We start from the raw sequence: 24,218 nt of genomic DNA, 5'->3' as shown, positions 1-24,218 counted from the left end.
ACAAATTTAAAATTGTGAAATTTATAGTATAACAGTAATCAATGATTTATTCATCTTTTAATTTAGAATGATATGCCAAATGAATTTTTTTCTATTCAGAATAAAGATTTATTTTGTTCATTCTGAATTTAAAAATTGAAAGCTGGGATATAATTTATCTATTATAAAATTGAAATGTGTAGAAAATGTACTGGAAAATCTATGGACGATATATAGTATATGTTAATAGTCATGGTTTTGGTATGTAACGTATTATTTATTTGTTATATATAGTATATATATAGTTTCTCTTACAAAGGTATAGCAATATATAATTTATAAGATTCAAAAGGTATGTCACGTTTGGAACGTTAAGAAGGTTAAATATTATTAGTGAGGTAGGATAGGAGGGTTACAAAATACACGGGAGAATTAGGATTAGATACTACTGAATATATATATATATGAATACATAGTCATCTATAAAATTAAAATTATGTAAGGGTGAATATATAAGAATATGGTATGTGATTCCACATTTATCAAACTTTGTTTCTATAATAATACAAACCTTTGTTTTAAAATTTATATGTGTAAGCGAAATTTAAATAACAATAATTAGTTGGCAATATTTAAGGAGGTAGTTATGCGGTAATATTTTAGTTACCAAATATTATCTTAATTAGATTGAGTTATTTTAGGTAGGTCCATAATTTAAATGATTTACTAATATTAAGTCACAACATATTTAATAGATCCAAATTTAAAAATGCCAAGTTAAATTTCAAATATGAGTAGATTATATCATTTGATTTTTTATATCGATGATACCATTATGTCATAACTCAAGTTTGAATTTAAAAATATACACGTGTAATTGCACACGATAAAAATGTAACACTATTTCCAACTCAACCTTTCAGTGCATGTAACTTAAAATCTATAAGATCTACACACAAAAAAACATGAGATTAAGAATAATATTAATTATTATTTGGTTCACAAATATTGATGAGTTTGTAGGAAAAAAGGAAGAAGAAGAAGAGATTGTTGATCTGGGTAATCTGGATCAACAAGAAAAAAGGAAAACACTGCTCCCTCCCTCAGGCGTCTCTTCCACGCATCTAGGAGCTTGGATTATTTAGGTAATCTGGATCTCAAGAAACCAAAAAATCTTTCAGAATCGAACTTTCACTTCCCAGGAGACAACCCTTAAAGCTCTGATTAACGCCAAAGAATGGCAGGAAGCTCAGAGATCTGACGCTGTCGGCAAGAAGCTCCGTCTCCCCCCTCTGATTGATGCCCCAATCGATGCGATTATATGTAGATCTGATGCGGCATGGAGACAGGAACCCCGATCGCCGGTGTAGCGTGGAGCTTCTACCACACAAATGGAGAGATTATCACATCTCACAGCAAACCAATCTCCTTTGTGATTTCGTCTCTTGTGGCAGAGGGCCTAGCATTGTGAGAAGCCATGGAACATGTATGGTCCTTAGGATTGATGAACTTGATCTTCGAAACCGATTCCAAACAACTGGTGACAGCAGTTGAAGGCGAAACGAATTTCTCCGATCTCCAAGGAATCGTCTCCGACATTATCTCTCTAGCAAACTCTTTCGATTCTGTTTGTTTCAAATTTCGTAACCGCAGTAACTTTGCTCTTGATGACAACCTTGCAAAGCAAGTTCTCGGTTTAGTTGTACCAACCACATTTAATTAACTTGAATGAAGCTTTCCTTGACCAAAAAAAAAGAAGAGATTGTTGAGTTTACAGGCGCCGTACCCTCTCTCTTTGACTGCTGTCGTCACACTTCGCTTATGTCTTTTGTACGATTCTTAAAGACTTCAGGCGAAAGCTGTAGTGAGGAAAAAAAACTCGTTTTAAATTGTTAACTTATCATATTAATATAATTATTCGACGTATTTTAAACATGACATGCTTTGTAAATACTGTTTGAAAACGATTTGCTAATTGCTGCCACTGGCGTTAGAGTGAATAGATTGACCATGTTCAGTAGTCTAGGCAAGCGATGTAGGTCCCCAAGATGGGCACCATCAAATTATAAGCTAAAATAAACAACGTTCTTCAGTTACCAGCTGTCCAGCTCTGTTATAGAATTGTAGATCCAAGTCCGTTTCCCCTTTCGAAGTCAAAAGCTCGAAGAAGCACCATTTATAAAATAATGAAACTGGAAACACTTTAGAAGAGTGATAATATCTTCAAACTGTTGTCACTTTTCGTATTTTATTTTAAAAATATAATACAGTCAATAATTTCAAAGAATGTGATTTTTCGGACTTTAACTCGAAATGCCCCTCCCTCTCCGTTAAAAATGCTTAATTCACCCTGTAATAAAAAAGAATATATTTTTTATTTTTTTTTAAATATAAAATCGGGTAAAACGTGGTTAAAGACGCTAGGGACCTTAATGAAACCAACTTATTACCAACCCGACCTGCTCTACCCGACCCAACCAAACTGAATCGGATCCTATTCTCTAAACGAAGCGTTTTGTCTCTCTCCCTCTCCACCTAAATCTAAATCCCGTCTCGTTCCTCTCCGGCTTCTCTCTTGCGATTGCGACGAAACCCTAGCCTCCGTGCATTGTGGCTTTCTTCGTCGTCCTCCTTCGTCTAAATCAAGAATCCATTAATCTCTCCGTAGACGTCCTCTCTCCCTCTTATTTCTCGGGTCTCAACTCTCTAGAATCGAGAACCGCTTCGTTTCTTCTTCTTTCTCCGACGAAATTCTAGTCTCCATCTTCGTTCCTTTCGTAAGTGAGTAGTTTCCTCTGAGTATTGCATTGTTGAGATGTAATAATTGATGTTTGCTATGCGGTTTGCATTTGGAGTAATTGACGGTGACTTGTTGTGTTCTTAACAGCGTTTCTAACTTCTTGTACAGGAAATGAAGGGCCGAAAAAGAAAGAATCCATCTACTACGTGCGTTGGAGTCTCCAGTAGAACTAGAGCTAGAAAGGCGGTCTCAGCTGGGAATGAGCCGGCAAGAGAAACGCCTGTAGTTTCTCTCTCTGTTGATTCAGAAAGTGATGACATGTCTGCTGTATCATCTAAGGTAGTTTTTGCACTCGTTTCATTGTCAGTGTGAAAGTATACTAGTTTTAGTAGTAACAAATGACTAATACATATATATTATGATTGCAGGCAAGGCAACCACCACAGCCCCTTGAATTATACTTCAAGAGCACAGAGTTCACGAAGACTTGCAAGATTCAAACCAAGTGCTTTGTGAAGAATACAGTGGACGTGATTAAGAAGCTTAAGGAGGAGGTTAAATGGTTCACAACCCATCCTCAATTTCGTCACTTCTTCCACATGCCTGATGAACAATACCTGAAGCTCCAAGGAATGTGGATGTTACTCTTGCGCACCATTTCGACTGAAGAAGAAGATGTTGCATGGTTTAGTCTGAATGGTGTTCCCATCCGCTATTCTATGAGGGAGCATGCCCTCATCTCGGGCTTAGACTGCCATGAGTATCCAAGGAAATATTTGAAGCTCGGGAGTACGAAGTTTGTGGATTATTACTTCGGTGGACTAAAGAAGATCACCATAACAGATGTGGAGCAGAAGCTGTTGTCTATGAAGACGCCATGCAATGATAGATTGAAGATGGCTGTCTTGTTCTTCCTTGGTCGGGTTATCAGAGGACAGGCAAAGGATTCCGGACCAGTAGACCCGTTCATCTTAAGGATCGTGGAAGATTTGGATGTTTGCAGAACATTTCCATGGGGTCGTTTGACATTTGAAGATGCAATAAAGAACATTAAGCATATGATGGAGCTTCTGAAGGGTGAAGTGCACCCGGCATGCGGCTTTCCTGGATTCATAATTCCATTAGAGGTAAAGCATACAATCTAGTCAAATATGAGTTGTTTTATAACCGTAAATCTGACAGCGCTACAATATTTGTGTAGATTTTGGCTTTTGAGTGTATTCCTAAGCTGGGGAAAACATTTCGACTATCTGCAGACACACCTTCTGAAGATTGTCCTAGGATGTGCAAGAGCCGCTTTACAAAGAGTAGCATGAAGGGCTATCCTTTGGAAGATATATATGCTGCACTTGGACACACAAAGGTATATGTATATATACTTTGTAGTAAAAACTAGAAGAATATAATAAAATTTAAACTGATTTTCCTTTTCTGTTTTTTTTTTCAGGTTATTAACAGTGTGTTGGTTCCAACTGTGGGTGAGGAAATCATGTTGGCTCGTATAATTGATGAGGAGCGAGAGTATCATTGTGAGGGAAGCACAAGTGATACTTGGAACCACTGGCTAAATGTGAAGCAGAAGAAGATATTTTGGAAAGAGCTATACGACTTGGATGTTGCTGCACGAGTGTTTAAAAAGAAGAAGGACAAAGAAAAGGTGACGTTTTTAGAAGATTCGTCTTCTAAATCTGGGTTGGAGAGCTTGAAAGCTCTGGAAGAAAAGATTTTGGGGGCCATGAGTGAAGGGTTTTCTGGTCTTAAATCAGTGGTGGAGGCAAAGCTGGGTGATATGGATGTGAGGATGAGTAAATTTGAAAAGAACCAGCGCCAACTTAGAAGAAGGGCTAAGAAAATAGAAGAAAAGCTGACTTCTATTGAGAGCAACAAAAATGAGGAGAGGAACTATGGTGAAGATATGGATTTTGGATGGGATGATAGAGATTATGGTAGAGCTGAAGGGAAGGAAAACAGTGAGAAGGCTAAGGAAGACAAGGAAAACAGTGAGTCTGGCGAGGAAAAGGATGTGGTCTCGGGTGGGGAAAACAGTAAGGATGGTGAGAAAGAAAACAATGAGAAGGGTGAAGAAGAGAAAGACCAAGAACCTGAAAAAGACAAAGAAAACAGTGATTCTGTTGAGAAAAGCGAAGAATACGTGGAGGAATCAGATGGAGAAAGTTCTCTGTTAAGGCTTCAGGAAAGAGTGAGAGTGCAAGCAGAAGAATTTTGGAGGACAATTGATGATGAGTCTGAGGCTGAGGAAGAGGTTGAGAAAGAGGGTGAGGAAGAGGCTGAGGAAGAGGTTCAAGAAGAGAAAGAGGGTGAGAAAGAGGCTGAGAAAGAGGTTCAAGAAGAGAAAGAGGCTGAGGAAGAGGTTGAGAAAGAGGGTGAGGAAGAGGCTGAGGAAGAGGTTCAAGAAGAGAAAGAGGGTGAGAAAGAGGCTGAGAAAGAGGTTCAAGAAGAGAAAGAGGGTGAGGAAGAGGGTGAGAAAGAGGCTGAGAAAGAGGTTCAAGAAGAGAAGGAGGCTGAGAAAGTAGAATCCAAGGGAACTCCTACCTCTACCGGAGTAATAGTCATTACACCACGTGGTAGAACTAAGGCAGCAGCTGCGAGGAAAGCAATCTCTATATCACCAGAGATTGTTGTGGTAACAGGGATTGCTGAGCTAGCTGAGAAAGAGGTTGAGGTAGAAGCTACTCAGAAAGAGCAAGAAGCTATTCAGACTGAGATTGTTGAGAAAGAGGCTGAGGTTACTGAGAAAGATTCTGAGTTAGCTGAGAAAGAGGATCAAGATGTGGATGAAGAGGAGGAAAAAGCAGAGGAAAGTGAAGATAATCATGTGGAGAGTCCCTCTGAGAAACATGCTGAGCTAGCTGAGAAGTCAGTTGAATCTGATGTCGATCTAGATGTAGAGGAAGAGGAGGAAAAAGCTGAGGAAATTAAAGATAATCTTGTGGAGAGTCCCGCTAAGAAACAGACTGAGCTAGCTGAGAAGTCAGTTGAGGTAGAATTAAAGACTAAGCGCAAGCCTAAGGTCAAGGTCATAGCAGTGCCGTATGGCATTCCCAGAGCTGAGAGACTAGCAAAAATGAGAGCTGAAGCTGAAAAAAAGAAAGCTAGAGCTGAAAAAAAGAAAGCTAAAGCTGATGGTGCACCTAAGAAGAAAGGCAGGCCGAAGAAGACTGAGGCTACATTGAAGCCATGTACGCCGCTGCTGGAGAAGAGAAAAAGTGAACCATCACGGTGGGTGCAGTCTCCTTTCACTGAGGGAAAGACTGATGAGCTAGAAGTGCCAAAGAAGAAGCTTAAAACAAAAACCTAAAATGCTTAGCTTATGGATGTTATGTTTCTGCCTAAAATGCTTCTCTTGAACTTGTTAGGATGTTATGTTTCTGCTTCTGGATATTATGTTAAGTTTCTGGATGTTTTATGCTTTTTAAACAGGTGTGGTAACTCAAAATTACAGGGGAAACTCTGGTCAAAATTTTGGAAAAATACTTCATAATTTTGAAAAAAATTACTTTTTAAATTTTGGAAAATACTTCATAATTTTGAAAAAATTACTTTTTAAATTTTGGAAAAATACTCAATTTTATAAAATAATTAAAAACAGTTTACATGTAAAATGCAAACCACATGTAAAACGTGCATGGATAAAAAATGCACATGTAAAACGTGCAGCCGTCATATATTTTGATATTATATTTTGATTACACTTAGTAATTCTTGGTAAGTTTCAAGGACTTAGTAATACTACCTTACACATAGTAATCTTTTGGCAATTTTTAGGTTTATCTAGTAAAACCCTGAGAAAATGAGCTTTTTTGTAGTAAAACTGATGCTTTTACACTATAATAATTATTAAAGAAGACATTTTCAGGAAGCATTTGCCAGGAATACGTATTTTTTTAGATTTTCCTTACTATGGTCTAACCATTCATACAATAACAATGAAAGTTAAGAGAGTTTTTTGAAAAAATGAAAAGATTTTTCTTAAACTGCTGAAATAATCATAAAAAATAGTCTTAATATATATTTAGTAAGTAACTAGTCTACAAATTGATAATAATCATAAAATATATATCGATTATACATACTAAACATAAATACTCATACTAATATATATGTGGTCCAAATAACACATAGTAAACCCAGTATTCCTAGTAGTTCAAATAACACATAGTAATTCCAGTAGTTCTAGTAGTCCAAATAACATATAGTAATTCCAGTAGTCCTAGTAGTCGGAATAGCACAATGAAACAAATTTCAACAATCAAACACCTGAACCTAAACCACTTCCACATTCAAAATACGCTGCCATACCTCTTCCTCTGGCTCTCCCTGTGTCTGTGCTTGTGGCTCTCCCTCTTCCACTCCCTCTGCCTCTTTTTCCTCTTCCACGCGCTTCTCCTGCTGATGGTTTCCTTGTTTGTTGTGGTTTTCCTTTCTTGACTTCAAATTCTGGAGGAAGTACTTTCTTTGCTCTAATTTCTTCTGGTATAACCCAATCAGACATATGAGGAACATGATATATTGTCCGGTGATAAGCCAAAGCCCATTGCTCTACCAAATAGTACTTAGAACAATACTCAGATAGATGGAGTTCCTTTCCCGCTTTCTCAGTCATGAATGTGGCAGCAGCTACTGCATGAACACATGGATATTTGTCTTTATCAAATTGCCCACAGGTGCACGTGTTCATAGCCATGTCCACGGTATAACGCTTCCCGTCACTACCATGCACACTGTACTCGAGATGGAAGCTGTTTAACTCATCAACCCGAAGAAACCCTGCATCAACACATCTTTTAGTCATTTCCTCCTCCACTATAGGCACAAGCTTCAGTGCGGGTGGCATTTCAGCTGCCTCTTTCCTGTGCTTGTTAAACCATTCAGCAATTTTTCCAATGATAAAATCAAACATTGGAAGTAAGGTGAACTTTCTTGCGTCCTTAATAACACCGTTAAAAGATTCTGCTGAATTGGTGGTGTCAACATTGTACCTAACTCCTTCAAAGTAACATCTAGCCCATTTCTTTTGTTCACAACTTCTGTCAAGATACTCCGCTGCACTAGGATATTTTCTGCCAAAAGCGTCATAAAGGACCAAGAACTCCGCCTCTGTATAAGCGTGTGCGCACTCCATAAACTTAAATGCACATGTTTCTCTGTTGTTACGGACGTAGCCTTTAACATTTTGAGACAGATGCCATATACAATAACCATGAGCGGCCTGAGGGAACACTTGATGTACTGCCTTGATCAAGCCTTTGTTTCTGTCCGAAAGAAACACCAATCCAGGGAGATCCGATATCACTGATTTCAACTGTTCCATAAACCATAGCCAACTCTCATATTTCTCACCATCAGCAACACCAAACGCAATTGGGTAGTGGTGATGATTGGGATCCTGAGCAGTCGCAACAAATAACACTCCACCATAAACAGTCTTCAGGTGTGTTGCATCCACAACAAGGACTTTTCTCATCGCGCGGAATCCTTCTATGCTAGCTCCCAAAGCCCAAAACAGATACTTAAATTTTTTGCCCTCATCCACAACCACACGAGTTATTGTGTCAGGATTCACCTGCTCCAGCATGTGCATATAACAAGATAATAAAGAATAACTCTCTTCAGGAGTTCCGCGCACTTTATTAGCAGCTAGTCTTCTTCCTCTATATGCCGTTGTGTATGATACTTCCACAGCAACTCTCTGATGAACCAAATCGATCAGAGCATTGGGACGTGGTGTGTCAAAACTTCCAGGATAATCTTGGGCCAGGATAGATGCAACGATTTGTTGTGTGCCTCTCCTTCTATTAGGCAGTGTTCTTGTGGTAACAACAGAACATCTATGCTGCTTGATGTAACTTCTAACTGACCAAAGATCTGAATTCGTTAATTTTGCAACACGCACAAACCACTTGCAGCCTTCTTTGGCTCCTCGGCATTTTATCACATATCTCTTAGTATCCGACTTAATTACCTCATACTCAAAACACTTCACATGTGACGCCGCCTGAATATGAGTTTGCGCTTCCTCCTTGGTTCTAAATTCTTGATCTAAAACCAAATCCATACCATCATCCCACTCCTTATAGACAACTGGTGTGACTTCAACTGAGGGTCCTGCTTCTCTTTCGGTGGCATTCTCATGCATCTCAATGTCTTCGTAAAGTGTAAGCACACCACCAGTACCTTCATTATCAGTTGCATCCTTCTCAGTACCTTCTTCATCACCACCCTCTGTCTCAATAGCCTCTGTATCAATAGCTTCTGTATCAGTAGCCTCTCTATCAGTAGCCCCTCTTTCAGTAGCCTCTCTATCAGTGGCCTCTCTATCAGTAGCCCCTCTTTCAGTAGCCTCTCTATCCGATAGACTGCCATAGAAATCAGTGTCATCATCCCTTTTGTTGAACTCCACATGTAGAACACTTCTACAATTCTCTTGATTTACTTGCATTAGATAACAAAAAACGTCTTCATCTTCCCAGATATATGATGGCTTGTTCGAATACATTACCATTGGAAAGTAACTAATCTTCGCTTCCATCTTATAGTCATCTACCTTTATCTTTCTGCAAATACGCTCAACCAAAACAGAGCGTGTGATCTCATCCACTGATTTCTTCAACACAATAGTGTGAATTTCATCTTTCCCGTCACCATCTCCCGAAATCCATTTCATTTCAACCCCATCTTTAATATAATATCCTCCATAATCAAAACAAATGATTGTACAATGCGGATTTTGCATTTTCCTGAAATAAAATGAATTATAATTAGAATTAGCATTATTAAGAAGTTTAAATTTAATTCTCACGTAATATTTTACTGTTAGCATTCTTACTAATACTAATTTTTTCAATACTATATATATAGTAAAACCAGTAATACTAGTAATATTTGTAAACATAGTAATACCAGTAGTATCAGTAATACCACGTTGCCTTAGTAAAACGGGTTATCTTAGTAATACCCAGAAATTATTCTTGCACTAATTAATCAAGTTTTTAGTCCGATTTTGTTCGGATTTTGCATTACCCATGTTATATAATTCATATTAATGAAATTACACCGAAGAAATCATCAAAACGGGCTCAAAACGTACATAAAATATACCCTAAAACCAATAAATACAGTTTACAAAATCCTTTTAAATCTCTTAAAATTTGCATTCAACCTTTCTTTTGTTACACTAGCCGATATATACACTTATTTTTATAAGTATTCCAGCAAAAATTTAATCAAAAACGGACATAAATTAAACCCGAAATTCATATACACAGTTTTTAAATTCATTTTTTCTCTTTCAAATTTTCATCAATTCTTACTTTTTTAGGTTACCCATGGTTTACACAAACATTTAAAGATATTTCACACAAAATTTCATGAAAAACGGACAAGAATTACCTGATGTTAAAGCTTCAAAATCGGCAATGAAGGATGAGGAAGAAGAGCTCTTCACGCTGACAGAGGAGAGAGGAGAGGGAACATGAAGACATGTGGGCCAAGGTAAATCTGATTGGTTAAGGTTGTTTGTGGACCCCATTTGGTTGTTGTGTTTGGTTGAGTGTATTTAATTGAAAAATTAAATGAATTAATGAGGTGGAGAAGAAATATATTAAAGAAAGAAAGGTTAGTATAGGGAATTCAAAGACAAAGGGGTAATGGGAAAAGAGAAGAGACAAGAAGAATGAATTTTTTTCCATAAGGGCATTTGGAGTTAGTCCCCTAATTTTTCATATTTACTTAACTAAAAAACACTAATTAGTTCAAAAATAAATAACACTATTCTTATTTCTATTTGTCCAAAAAGAAATCTTATTTCTATTTTTTATACAAACATAATTATACTAACATTACACCAAACGTAATTATTATACTTTTAAGACGATTTGATAATCTAATCCTATAAATTGGAATAATATTCATAAACTATTGTTTTGAAACTGTTTTGCTTTAATGCATTATATTTTGATATAGTTTTTGTATTGACGTATGTTAACGATATTGGTAATAATATATTTTGAAGAAGAAATAACTGTATTGTAAATGATAATTATAGTTTGATATTAAGTATATTTGTATTATAGATAAATTTAGAAATTAATAATGGGTTAATAGTTTTAGTTCAAAATTGATTAAGGTATTACAATGTAAGCATTTGTGTATTCCGTTATATTAACGATAACAATAGTTTGATAAGTATCTTTAGAGGTTGAAATAGATGTGAATGAGAACAAATATAGAAACCTATTAATTTTTTATTATAAATAGTAACAATATGCTAGACAAAATTTAACAAAACATATAATGTATGAATCAACTGAACGTTAAACCTTAGTTAAATATTGGTGAACTCCAACCATAATCTTAAAATCCTAAAATCTGAATTATACACCGTAAATATAAAAAGCTAAACCCTAGTCTACGACCAGTGAATTCTAAACCACCTAATTAAATATATCAAAACTTTAAATCCTGAATTATACCTTAAACACTAAAGCTTAAACTCTAAACATTGAATGTTAAAACACTTGTCAAAACTAAAACATTGAGGGTGTATTGAATCTGAAATTTGAAGGAATTTGATTTTTAATGAGTTTGTAGATGATTGCAGGAAAATTAGAGAATTTGGTGTGATTTTTATTAAAACACTCTAGAATCTCATCTAAAACAGTGAAATTTGAATTTTTATTTTTATAACTAAGTAACTCCCCTCAAACACTCTAGAAACAATTAAAGTATTCCAAAATCTTCAACAGTGGATTTTAGAGTGTTTTATGAAATGACAAATTCAATAACATTGGATTTTAAAGTGTTTTTTTTAAAATCCATGTTTGAATAACAGTGGATTTGTCATTTTAATACAAATCATTTGAAACTCTCGGTTGAATACACCCCCTTGAAGTTTTGTTGCTAGTCAAACCCATTTTCTTTTAATTAAATTCATCTCATAATAATCTATGCAAATATATTAACCATTTCAACAACTAACTAACAAAGATAAACTTGAAAAATAGGAATTTATAATGTATGTTTTATTAAAATTAAGAGTTATACATTGATATATTCATCGAATTTACAATGTACTATAGCACAATCTAAATCATAGATTCATTGAATTTTGTTGAGAAAAAGATTCATTTGAATTAAGAAAATTATTAGTGACTCTAAGATAACATACTAGATTATAATCAGTTAACTATAAATGAAAACAATGATTTTGAGATTTGTATCATCTGAGATGGTTTGATAGGTTGACAAATATTATAAGATTTTAATATCATCTTTGCAAACAAAAAGAAATATTCTCTCTCCCTCTCTCCCTCTCTCGCTCTTTCTTTTTTATCAAAACCAATTGATGAACAAATTAAAAAAAATGGAACATAGTTATATATTTTTATTTTCTGACGTAGATATATAATTTATAATTTTCAATTTAAACATGGTTTTAAACCAACCAAAAAAAATCTAATACAGCTAATAAAATAGTGTAAGGAAAAGTGAGAGTCGCAGGATTATAAAGTTCTGCTTTTTAAGGCAGATTCAAAGTCTTATACAAATAAAGTAACTGAACTAAACAGAGAAACAAATAAAAGTTAAAAATAAAAAAGAACGAAATACCGAAAAAGGTTAAAGTAATTGTAGTACAAGTCAAGGGGTAATTCGATATTCCAAGTACATCTTCTTCCTTCTTTTTTTTCACAATCCAAGAGACTCTGAAGGCAGATTTTTCGTTTCCTCTGCTTCCTCTTTTGCCGTTTCCTTCGGGAGAACAAACGGCGACTTAAACAAAAAGCATCAGGTTTGGTTTCGAAAACCAATAAGCAACTTTTACTACATTGCTCTCAGTTCTCTCAGTCTTCTTCTTTGCTGGTTTACTTTCTTTCTTTCTCTCTTCTTTTCCTTTTTTGGTATTTACGATCAATCTCGTCTCGATTTTCTTTGTTTTTGATCGACCCTCTTCTGTGAAATCCAAGTTTCTTTTACTAACCCCTGTAAGATTCTCGATGATTCTGTGAAACTGCGATCGTCAAAATTTTGCAAAGTTGAGTTTTTTTCTTTGTGAGCCTTCTTGAGAAGGGTTCTTGTCTTTCTTTCTCAAACTCCATTATTGGGTTTCTTAGCTCTCTTTTTTTTTGTTGAGTTTGAAGGTACATAAAAATAACAAACTTTCAGTAACATGTGTTCAAAGTTGAAACCTTTTTGTATGTGTGTTTGTGTTTGGAAAAATAATCCCCTTTCATGATCTCTAAATGATTTTCTATTCTGTGGGTCTTGTTGAAGATTTTTCTTTGATATTTAAATAATGTGTGTTCAAAGTTGAAACCTTTTCTGGGTTTGTGTCTGGAACAGAATCACCTTTTCTGATCTGTAGATGATTTTTCTCCTTTATGGGTTTTGTTGAAGACTTCTCTTTGATATTCAATCAGTGAATCTATTATATGTGTATTATTAAGTTTAAAGTTCCAAAAATTTGTACACTTTCAATGATGTGTCTTCAAAGTTTGAACCTTTTTTTGCGTCTTCTGCAAACAAAAAGTGGTTTTTTTTTTCAGGGTTGGGAAAGATTAGAGAATCTGCTTTGTCTAAACATGTTTTTCTCCTTTTGTGGGTTCATGCTAGATTCCATCTGTAATTTCAATATAAAATCTCCACTTTTTTCTTTAAAAAAAAATATATCTTGTTTGTGATAGGCCAGTGGGAAAGACATACTTGCTCAGTGTTTTGTCCGTACACAATAGTTTTCTATTTATCTGTAAATTGTGGTATATCTTGATCATGTGGTAGACTTGTTTGGTTACTGATGAAAAGATTGAATTTTTGTGAACTGTTAATAGATTGAATTTTCGATCATAAGTTACTGATGAAAAAAATATATGGTTTCTTTTTCACTTGGCCTTACTGATGAATTTTCTTGGTTGTAGGTAATTCTGCAACATGGAGGAAAAATGTGAGGAGCTTCAGGTGCCTATTGGGACTCTAAAGTCAATAAGCTTTAGCATTTCGAATAACAAAGATCTAGTAAGTGCTGCCTTGAATAACATTTCATCTGCTGTTAATGTCTGCGTTAAGCCAAAACTAATCGTAAATGGTATATATATATATATATATATATTTTTTTTTTTTAATAGAAAAACATGTCTGCCATGGAAGTTGAAGCAGCGAATCAAGTGACTGATTCACGGTTAGGGCTCCCAAATCGGGATGATATATGCAAATCATGTGGCAGCAAAGATAGAAAAGTTTGCGAAGGTATAATATACATATTAATGAATCCAATTTTGGTGATATTATCATGTGGAAGGTTATTAATGATTGTTTTTGGGTTACTGTCTAGGGCATTTTGGTGTTATTAACCTCAGGTATCCGGTGATTAACCCGCATTTACTTAAGGAGGTAGCTACATTGTTGAACAAGTTCTGCCCTGGATGTAAATACACGAAGAAAAAACAGTCTCAGTCTCAGTCTCAGGTTCAAGAGTTCTTTTTTTTTTTATATATTACAAATCGTTTCATGCATGTAAGAGAGTAAATGTAAAGACTAATACTGACATTTTGCTTTGGTACAGAATCCTGAAGACCGGCCTGACAGATGTAGATATTGCATTGTAAGATTAGTGCTAATAATAACATTCTCCTTTTTTTAATGAAAGAAAAACTTGTGTGTTCTTCTTACAAGTGTTTTTTTTTGTTTTTGAATCTTTTAAAGTCAAATACAGATTACCCTCTAATGAAGTTCCGGGTAACAACAAAAGAAGCCTTTAGGCGATCTGGAATCGTTTGTGAAGTGAGTGAAGACAATCTGGTTAAGCTCAGTAAACGGGGACTATCAGCACTACCTCCAGATTATTGGGAGTTTATGCCTAAAGACCCAAATATCGACGAAAGCTGTTTGAAACCAAGCAGGCGGATTCTAACGCACGCACAGGTGTGTATACAAGTGTGACATGTTAAATATCCAAATACTCATTTGTTTTTGGGTCTGAATTAAAAACTTTTCACTTTATTTTGCTCGTAGGTTTATGCACTGTTGAGTGGGATTGATGAGAGGGTGATCAGGAAGGACATCCCCATGTTCGACTCTCTTCCTCTGGCATCTTTTCCAGTTACACCAAACGGTCATCGTGTATCCGAGATGGTCACTCAGTTCACCGGTCCTCGACTAGTTTTCGTAAGTTGCAAAAAATCTATAATTATAATTATTATTTTTTTGATGTAATATTATGTCTCATTGTTACACTTTTGTTTCTAGGATGAACGGACTCGTATCTACAAGAAACTAGTTGGCTTCGAAGGAAATGGTCTTGAGCTGAGTTCTCGTGTGATGGAATGCATACAATACTCAAGAGTAAGCAGTAGCTTCCTTTTCTCTCTTGTAATCATCTGTGATGGTAAGTTAAATTCTTGTTTTATGGCCACAGCTCTTTTCGGAAAACGTGTCTCCTAGTCAAGAATCTGCAAACCCTTACCAGAAGAAGTCAGATACTCCCAAGCTCTGCGGTCTAAGGTTCATGAAAGATGTGCTTCTCGGTAAAAGAAGCGACCACACGTTCCGGACAGTTGTTGTCGGCGACCCGTCTCTCAAGCTCAACGAGATCGGCATACCTCGGAGGATCGCAGAGAGGCTTCAAGTATCCGAGAATCTCAACGACTGGAACAGAGAACGCCTCGTCACCTCCTGTTTCCACAAGCTCCTCGAGAAAGGAGAGACTCACGTGAGGAGAGGAGGTCGCTTAGTGGGTATCCGAGCCATCGACGATCTCCAAACGGGAGACAGCATCTTACGTACGCTTAAAGACGGAGACACGGTGCTGATGAACAGACCTCCTTCCATTCATCAGCACTCGCTCATCGCAATGTCTGTTAAAGTCCTCCCCACTACCTCCGTCGTCTCGTTAAACCCCATCTGTTGCTTACCCTTTCGTGGTGACTTCGATGGGGACTGTCTTCACGGGTACGTCCCTCAGTCTATCCAAGCCAAGGCTGAGCTCGACGAGCTCGTGGCTTTGAACAAGCAGCTTGTTAACAGACAGAACGGTCGTAACTTGCTGTCGTTGGGACAGGACAGCTTGACGGCTGCGTATCTGGTTAACGTCGAGACGAACTGTTTCCTGAACCGAGCTCAGGTGCAGCAGCTTCAAATTTATTGTCCCTATGAGCTTCCTCCGCCTGCGATCATCCGAGGTTCGAGAAGTGAGCCGCAATGGACGGGGAAGCAGCTGTTTGGGATGCTTTTCCCTCCCGGGTTCGAGTACAGTTACCCTCTGAATAATGTGGTTGTAACCAACGGGGAGCTTTTGTCTTCTTCCGATGGGTCTGGTTGGTTGCGTGACGGAGAAGGAAACTTCATCCAGGGTTTGATGAAGCACGATAAGGAGAAAGTTCTTGATATAATCTACTCGGCTCAAGAGATGCTCTCTCAGTGGCTGCTGAATCGAGGACTTAGTGTTTCTCTATCTGATTTGTACTTCGCATCTGATACACAGTCTCGGAGAAACTTAACGGAGGAGATTAGTTACGGTTTGCAAGAAGCTGAGCAAGTCTGCAACAAGCAGCAGCTTATGGTCGAGTCCCGCAGAGACTTCCTCGCGGTTAACGGAGAAGATATGGTCGTCGCTGATGATTTGGAGCTGTTCTGTTACGAGAGACAGAGATCAGCTACCTTAAGCAAGCTCGCGGTTAGTGCCTTCAAGGATGCGTATAGAGACGTCCAGGCTCTGGCGTATAGATACGGAGACCAGTCGAACGCGTTTCTCGTCATGTCCAAAGCTGGTAGCAAAGGGAACATGGGGAAGCTCGCTCAGCACAGTATGTGCATTGGACTTCAGAACTCATCAGTTGCGTTGTCCTTCGGGTTTCCACGGAAGCTGACTTGCGCCTCGTGGAACGACCCGAACAGCCCGCTTCGAGGCGCGAAAGGAGAAGACCGAACGGCTCATGACTCTTTTGTTCCCTTTGGTGTCGTTGAGAGTTCGTTTCTGACGGGTCTGAATCCGTTGGAGTCTTTTGTTCATTCCGTGACGAGCCGAGATAGCTCCTTCAGCGGTAATGCTGATCTCCCGGGGACGCTTAGCAGGAAGCTGATGTTCTTTATGAGAGACATATACGCTGCTTACGACGGGACGGTGAGGAACTCGTTCGGGAACCATTTGGTTCAATTTCGTTACGAGAGCAGTGATGATGCAGAAGAGGACATGACCGGTGAAGCAGTTGGATCGCTTTCTGCTTGCGCTCTCACCGAGGCTGCTTACAGCGCTCTTGACCAGCCCATTAGCCTTCTTGAGACTTCTCCTCTTCTGAATCTTAAGGTTCTCTCTCTCTCTCTCTCTCTCTCTCTCTCTCTCTCTCTCTTCTTCTTATTATTACTTTTTTTTAATAAATCTCTCTTTCTTGTGCAGAATGTGTTGGAGTGTGGGTCGAAGAAAGGTCTAAAGGAACAGACAATGTCTTTGTACTTGTCTGAAACACTTTCTAAGAAGAAACACGGGTTCGAATACGGGGCACTGGACATCAAGAGCCACTTGGAGAAACTGTGTTTCTCAGAGATTGTTTCAACGTCCATGATGATGTTGGTAACTTTAACTGTGATACTGTCTTTCAGTGGCTTCTCCTAACAAATGTTTCTCTTTGGTTTATAGATTTTCTCCGAGGACTAATACAAGGATGCCTATGAGCTCGTGGGTTTGCCATTTTCATATCTCCAAGGTAAAAATATAAACCCACCCACATGTCTTATAATATGGAAAAAAAACATTCTAATTTTTTCGTACCTCTTTTCTAACATTGCAGAAAGTACTGAAACAGAACCAACTGGACCTGGAATCTGTTGTCTCTTCATTAAACAAGCAGTATGCGAACAGGAAGAAAGAACTGAAGCTTGATGTCATAGATTTGGATATACAAAGCAAGTAAGTACATCCTCAAAATATCGGCATCTTTATGTCTATATTCGATACTAATTTGTTATACGTTTATTATGCGTTGTTGAGTAGAAACCACTGCTCTTGGGATGATAAGGCAATGGAAGATGATAGAGTCTGCATCACAGTTACTGTTCTCGAAGCCTCCAGGCACGATTATTTGGAGCTTGATGCTATTCGGCTTGTCTTGATCCCTTTTCTTCTCGACTCTCCTGTCAAAGGTTAAAAAAAAACGGACAGTTCTTGCTTTTTGTTATTGTTAGCCGTGTCATATGTTGTTTCTTGCAGGCTACCGAGAGATTAAAAAGGTGGATATCTTATGGGTTGACAGACCAAAAGCTCCCCAAAGGAACAAGAAAGGCTTTGCGGGTGAGCTTTTCTTGAAGGTTACAATGCATGGAGTTCGTGGCAAAAGGAGCTTCTGGAGCGCTCTTCTCGAAACCTGTCTTCCCATTATGGATATGATCGATTGGACAAGAAGCCATCCTGACAATATCCGACAGTGCTGCTCTGTTTACGGAATAGACGCTGGACGTAGCATCTTCCTAGCGGTTAGTTTCCTGCTTTTGATCTTGCAGCTTCTAAAGTGTTTAAGACTTTTTCTTTGGTGATGATGGCAGGATTTGGAGTCTGCTGTGTCGGATACAGGCAAGGCGATGCTGCGGGAACATCTGCTTCTTGTAGCTGATTCCCTCTCAGTCACCGGAGAGTTTGTGGCGCTAAACCCCAAAGGTTGGAGTAGACAAAGACAGGCCGAGTCCACTCCTGCTCCTTTCGCTCAAGCGTGCTTCTCGGTATTGTAAACTAAACCGTACCAACTTCTTTTTCCCGGTTAATATATTGGTTTTGACATTTGGTTAAATATATATCTACAGAGCCCAAGTCAATGCTTTCTCAAAGCAGCCAAGGAAGGTGTCACAGACGAGCTTGAAGGATCTATCGACGCATTGGCTTGGGGCAAAGTTCCTTCCTTTGGAACTGGAGATCAGTTCGAGATCATCATCTCCCCTAAGGTAACAACAACTCCTTTAACATTATCTTGAATATTACTAAGATAAGGATATGTCTAACAATATTCAACAAGAGCACATGGGATGTTTGATGACGTGTTATGGGCCTTAGGCTTTAGTATTAGGAAGGAATAAGGAGAAAGGTTATCTAGAGATTAGATCACTATTAATTCAGTATTTCACTATCAAATCAAACGTTTCTTTGCTTTGTTCTTTGTTTCACGTCTTCTAGTAATTGTTTTTTAATTAGTGTATTCATGCGTTTCATCAGAATCATGGGTTTAGTACACCGGTGGTAGACGTGTATGGCTTTCTCAGTAGGACGGCCACGCTTCCAAAGAAAAAAGCTGTCCGTGCAACAAGCTCCTCCTTGCCCAAATCAGACGAGTTCACGGTCCAGCCATTCCCCTTGCTCGACACGGCTCTCTCGAAAGCAGTCAAGACACTCGATGGGAAAGGACTCACCAGGTCGCAGCTCAGAATGATCTTTACATGGGACGACATGGAAAAGCTTTCTCGGTCGCTGAAGCGCATTCTCTACAAGTAAGGAAACATAACTTTTGACTATTCTGGTCCAGGAACAGTAAAGAATCTAAAGATTAATCATCCTCTTGGCTTTTTGTTTTGTAAGTTACGAGATTGATGCTACGTTGAATGAGTTGGACGGGAGACTTCTGATGATGGCTCTTCTCTTCCACCCCAACAGAGATGAGAAGATAGGACCAGGCTTCAAAGGAATCAAGGTACAATCATCATAAGAAAAATAACTCTTTATATGTTTCTTGAAAAACATCAAAAGATCCTGACATGGTTTTGTCTTTGGAGGTGGCTAATTCTAAGCACGGGAATGCTCGTTGCTTTGAGGTGGTGAGAACAGACGGAACAACTGAAGATTTCTCGTACCACAAGTGTGTGTTGGGAGCGACAGAGATCATTGCCCCTAAGAGGGTAAACTTCTACAAGGCGAAGTACCTTAGGAACGGTACGGTGCAGCCCGGTGCTGTCTGAAAAACAAACTCCAAAAACAAACTATCTTTTGTCTGATATAATATTGAACAATGTAGGAAGGTCGTTGTGTGTGTGTGTGTGTGTGTGTTATGTGGATAGATAGAAAGATAGATATAGGGGAAAAGCTTGTCTTTGCTCTAAGCTTCTTTTTGCTCCTTTCACTATGTGATACCTTTGCCTTCAACCTTTAAAAGGCTTAAAGGTTCATTACTTAGTGGAAGCAGCAACGAGAAGCTGGCAAAGCAGAGCTTCTGTTTCTTGTTTCTGTTTGTAAGACTTTGGTTTATTCCCCGGTTTAACTATCAAATATCCGGTTACATTTTTGTTGTCTCTTTATCTGGTTACTCTGGTTTAGATTGGTTTTGATGCAGTTTCTTTTGATCCCTATAACATCTTCTCTGCTTCTTTCCTCAGAGTTGGAAACATAATTTGGTTGAGATTGATTCTCATACATTTTGATGTAATGTTGGTTTCGTCTGTCACCTCGTCGCCAAGTGATACACGTATTTCATTGTTAAATACATTGACAATACAGTGGATATCATCTCAGCAAATAGTAATTATATGATAATTTACCCCAAAAAGAACAAAAAAAAAAAAACAATGTATGATTCTAGATATCCCCTTTAGCTTCTACAGGGTTGCAAGTCGTTTACTCATACTCTCTTACACAGGTCCACAACTGCACTTGCTTTTGTTATGGATGATATATAATGATTAAAATGATTTCCTTAGCTTTTCCAGCTGTTTATATATAAAAGTGGAGCTTGGTGTAAAAGACTATAGAGACACATGTCGTGAACCCATAATGTCACATTCTCACTAGACTCTACCTAAATGGCTTTTCTTCTCTGTCAGAGAACCTTAGGAAATCAAAAGATAAGATTTACCTGTGATGACCAATGTGAAGTAAACACGTACTGGCTGACATGTTGCGAATGGAGTTTATTGAATGCAAGTATTATATATGCTTTACGCTAAAATAAGAAAATAGTACTTTTGTCTTTTTCTTTACCCAAAAATAATACTTGCTTATTTACTTCTAATTCAAACCAGGAGAAAATCTGACACCATGCCATATTATATAATAACTAGGTAAATTATTTATCACAACGTTGTAGTGTGTAAAAATCAAATAATTATAATAACTAGATAAACAATTTATCTAGTTATTCTGTGCAACAACTTAATATTGTGTAAAAACTAATGTGGTGTACTACATAGAATAACTTGTGTTTCAAGATATATTATGTCATGGGTTCGACTTGAACAAAGTTACTAATACTCGACTAGTTTGGATGTGAGCTTTGATCCATGCATGCAACTTATATGGTAGTCCCTAGACGATTTGGCTATCCCTAGCATTAGTTAGAAAACATTTCAAACTCAGATCAAACAGATATCCAACCCACTCAGTAGTATTAAATGTGTTTTTTCGGAGTCGATCATATTAACCGGTAAAGACATCTCCAACCCAACTACATAATTTAGTACAAAATGGAATGAAAAATGCTATCATGAACAAACAAAAATCGTTATTCTATAAATAGAATAACACTTTTTTTATTTGTTCATTTTGCAGTAAATTATGCAGTTGGATTAGAGATGCTTTAAAACATATAAAACAATAATAAAAATCGAACAGATCTATATGTTTTTCCTGTTACAAAGAAATAATAATTGGAATTGACGAGCACATTGTGGTCTTAATTTGGGATTTAAAAATTTGTAGTCTTAACAACAATTTGGAAGTCCTAGCGTTTTTATATAGGGTATCGTGGACTTATGGGAAGGGCCCACACTAATTGCCAATGGGAGGTATAGCCCATAAATAGACTTTCTCTATGTGTATGCAAATGAGCAGTAAGCATGAGTCCATATATATATATATATATATATATATATATATATATATATATATATATATATATATATATGTATATGTGTCCATGAACAGTGTAACTTAGTTTCGCGCAACTGATAGATCAAACTTAAAATGTGTCCGCGTCCCGAACCCTTTCCCTTACCATCTGACCACAAAGTCCTGGACATCCAGAGGCGCGACAACCGTTTTAGATGCCCTAAACAAAAATAATAATATAATCCATAATTTCAAGCATATTTTAAAAAAAAAAATTATAGAAATTTTATTTCAATTTACTAATCTCTAATTATTCATTTGTTTCAATAACAGTATTTAGAAAAACAAAGTAAGACTAGTTTCTATTAATAGATAAAAATATGAATAAACATTTGTCTAATTAAATACAAATTGAATAAAAAGCAGAATTTTTTAAAAGGGTGCATATAAAACTATATAAATGGAAAAATAATTTGGGAACGTACTAATCTTAACTCCATGCAAATCAGTTATGAGATACTCATCGTTTATGCTCATCACATTAGTTATCGTTTCCAAACCTAAATTAATTTGTTTACATATATGATTCCATAAGCGAATGTTTTATTTTTTCTTTAGTGGGCGCCGCTCTGCGGACACCCTAGCAGTTCTTGAGAAAGGAGAAAAGGAGATTATAGTTGGTCGAACAGCTTTGGTTGGTTCTATAATTCATGCATGAGTTGTATTCGTTTTCAACTTGTGCGCCTATATAGTTATGTTAGTTTAAAAATCGATGGTTTATGTTATTTGTATTCTTGATGGTTGGTTTTCTTTTCTATAGACTGTTAAATTTGGCTTTTTTAGATCAATGGTTTAAATCCGGTAAAATGATAGGAGTGCCATTTTTTCTTTCATTTTGTTTTTTTTTCAAGAAATTCTTATAATACAAAAGTATAGTAGAAATTATAGATTATAAAATTTTGAAGTTCTAAAGTTGATTTTTATTGGAGACTCTTTTTATCCAAATGATAAAATACATTTATTAAAACCGAAACCGAAAATATGAAATTGTAAGCCAAAAATATAAACAAATTTAGCTAGATACGATCATACGATGAGAAATTATAAAATTCTCTAAGTTTTTTAATCTTTAAGCTTTTATACAAGCAATAAAGACTAGGACATAATTGGTGCTGTTAAGTTTTTTATTTTTCCACAATCTTTTGGTTTTTGATTTATTATTGTAAAAAAAGTGTGAGAGATCTAAAGCAAAAAAAAAAAAAAGTATGAGAGAGAAGAATGATAGCTAACAACGTGGAGTTCCTAAAGAATAAAATAGTGAAATCTTGTTCAAAGGATTGAAGGTCCTATGCCACTGAAACTCAGGAAAGAGTGGGATACGAGTTGCCATAACCATTCAACTCATAATCCTTATTAGAGTGTGGAACTATTTCGCTTCTTCTCCATTAATATATTTTTGGTAAATGTTGCTGTCGCCTGATATTATAGAATACATATAACTTGAAGTTTTATAAAACAACAATTTGGAAAACGAGTATCACGTGAGACAAGAAGTTTATACAGAAAACATGTATTGTAGACCTTGTTCAAAAAATCGGTCGCCTAGCCGATTAATCGGTCGAGTAATCGTAAATCGTTAGCTCACCGTAGCGAGTTGGACCAATTCGGTTGGTTTCTACAGTAAACCGATTTTTTTCCGCAGAGACCGTATTATAACGTTAGGCGAGCGTGAAATTTGAAAAAAAAATTGGCCAACTTAACTTTATAGTTAATACAATCTGACCCAATATTAGACGCTCATTAGTACTTAAAAAGTGAATATCTTCTCCACTCTTTCCCGACAACAGAATTGAGAAGTTCTGTTAACCCTAGTTTCGATTTCTCTTCCTCAGTTCAAGTGAATCCAAAACAAATCAACGTGAATCAAATTCGTCCATCGATTGCAAATCCTTATTGTACCAGATTCAAGGTAATAAACACTAAACCATTCATGTTTTAAGTTATTAAAGCTTCTTCTCAAATTGTGGATTTTTCAGCTTTGTGTCTTAAGTTTATTTCTTTTATAATTCGGTAGAAAAGTTTAGTTTAGTTTGTTATAAAACTTGACTTTGTCTATTATTGCTAATAAGGTAAAGGTTCACGAGAATGGAAATTTATCGTTTTGTGTACCGTTGGGGTTATAATTCGATGATGGTAATGAAGACACTGTTGGAGATTGGTTTGTGGAGCATGTAGAAGAAATGGACAGTGATGTTATTTTTGTGCTTACCACCCAAACCCCAAGAGTAAGAGATCTGTGTGATGATGATTTTGAATCAGAAGATGAAGATGTTGGGGGAAAGTCACACGGCGCAGCGGAAATACTAATGGTCGTGTTCCCCTGACCTTTTGCGAACCTGTGAGGAAAATACTTCGACGTTGGAAAGATATCAAAGTTGCGATAACTAAATGAGACACACAATTTTTACGTGGAAAACCTCCTCGATGTGAGAAGGAAAAACCACGGGACCGTAGTCCACTCAAAAATCCACTATATAAATGGTATGAGTACAACCACGTCCTCCCTGTTCAACAGTTTGAACAGAACAGAGACACTAGCTTCAAAGAGCTATCTCCAACACAAACAACAACAACAAGAGAGCAACACAAAGCTTCAAAACCGGCAGCAACCAAATGACCTCAGCTCACAAGGAT

At 36.9% G+C, this 24,218-nt stretch overlaps 1 protein-coding gene across 1 annotated transcript; it reads left to right on the top strand.

Moving 5' to 3' along the window:
* The first annotated feature begins 12,383 nt into the window (after positions 1-12,383).
* On the top strand, positions 12,384-19,984 carry LOC106346632 (DNA-directed RNA polymerase IV subunit 1-like). Its single transcript, XM_013786007.3, has 19 exons — positions 12,384-12,527; positions 13,651-13,747; positions 13,858-13,978; positions 14,064-14,197; positions 14,295-14,333; positions 14,435-14,653; positions 14,744-14,896; positions 14,978-15,073; positions 15,147-17,033; positions 17,124-17,293; positions 17,364-17,430; positions 17,515-17,633; positions 17,718-17,866; positions 17,934-18,196; positions 18,266-18,439; positions 18,521-18,658; positions 18,927-19,198; positions 19,287-19,398; positions 19,481-19,984. The coding sequence occupies exons 2-19, from the start codon at positions 13,664-13,666 to the stop codon at positions 19,661-19,663; spliced, it is 4,380 nt and encodes a 1,459-aa protein (XP_013641461.2). The 5' UTR covers positions 12,384-12,527; positions 13,651-13,663; the 3' UTR covers positions 19,664-19,984.
* The last annotated feature ends 4,234 nt before the right edge of the window (positions 19,985-24,218 follow it).

The sequence above is a fragment of the Brassica napus genome, chromosome C9 (assembly GCF_020379485.1).
Source record: "Brassica napus cultivar Da-Ae chromosome C9, Da-Ae, whole genome shotgun sequence".
Classification (NCBI taxonomy): domain Eukaryota; kingdom Viridiplantae; phylum Streptophyta; class Magnoliopsida; order Brassicales; family Brassicaceae; genus Brassica; species Brassica napus.
The sequence above is the reverse complement of the archived record's forward strand: the minus strand, read 5'-3'. Positions and strand labels throughout refer to the sequence as shown.

Coding starts and splice junctions, on each gene's coding strand:
- LOC106346632 (XM_013786007.3), top strand. CDS start 13,664: ATGGAGGAAAAATGTGAGGAGCTTCAGGTGCCTATTGGGACTCTAAAG. Junction 14,897..14,977: donor CCGGTCCTCGACTAGTTTTC/GTAAGTTGCAAA, acceptor TTTTGTTTCTAG/GATGAACGGACTCGTATCTA. Junction 18,197..18,265: donor GACGTAGCATCTTCCTAGCG/GTTAGTTTCCTG, acceptor TGATGATGGCAG/GATTTGGAGTCTGCTGTGTC.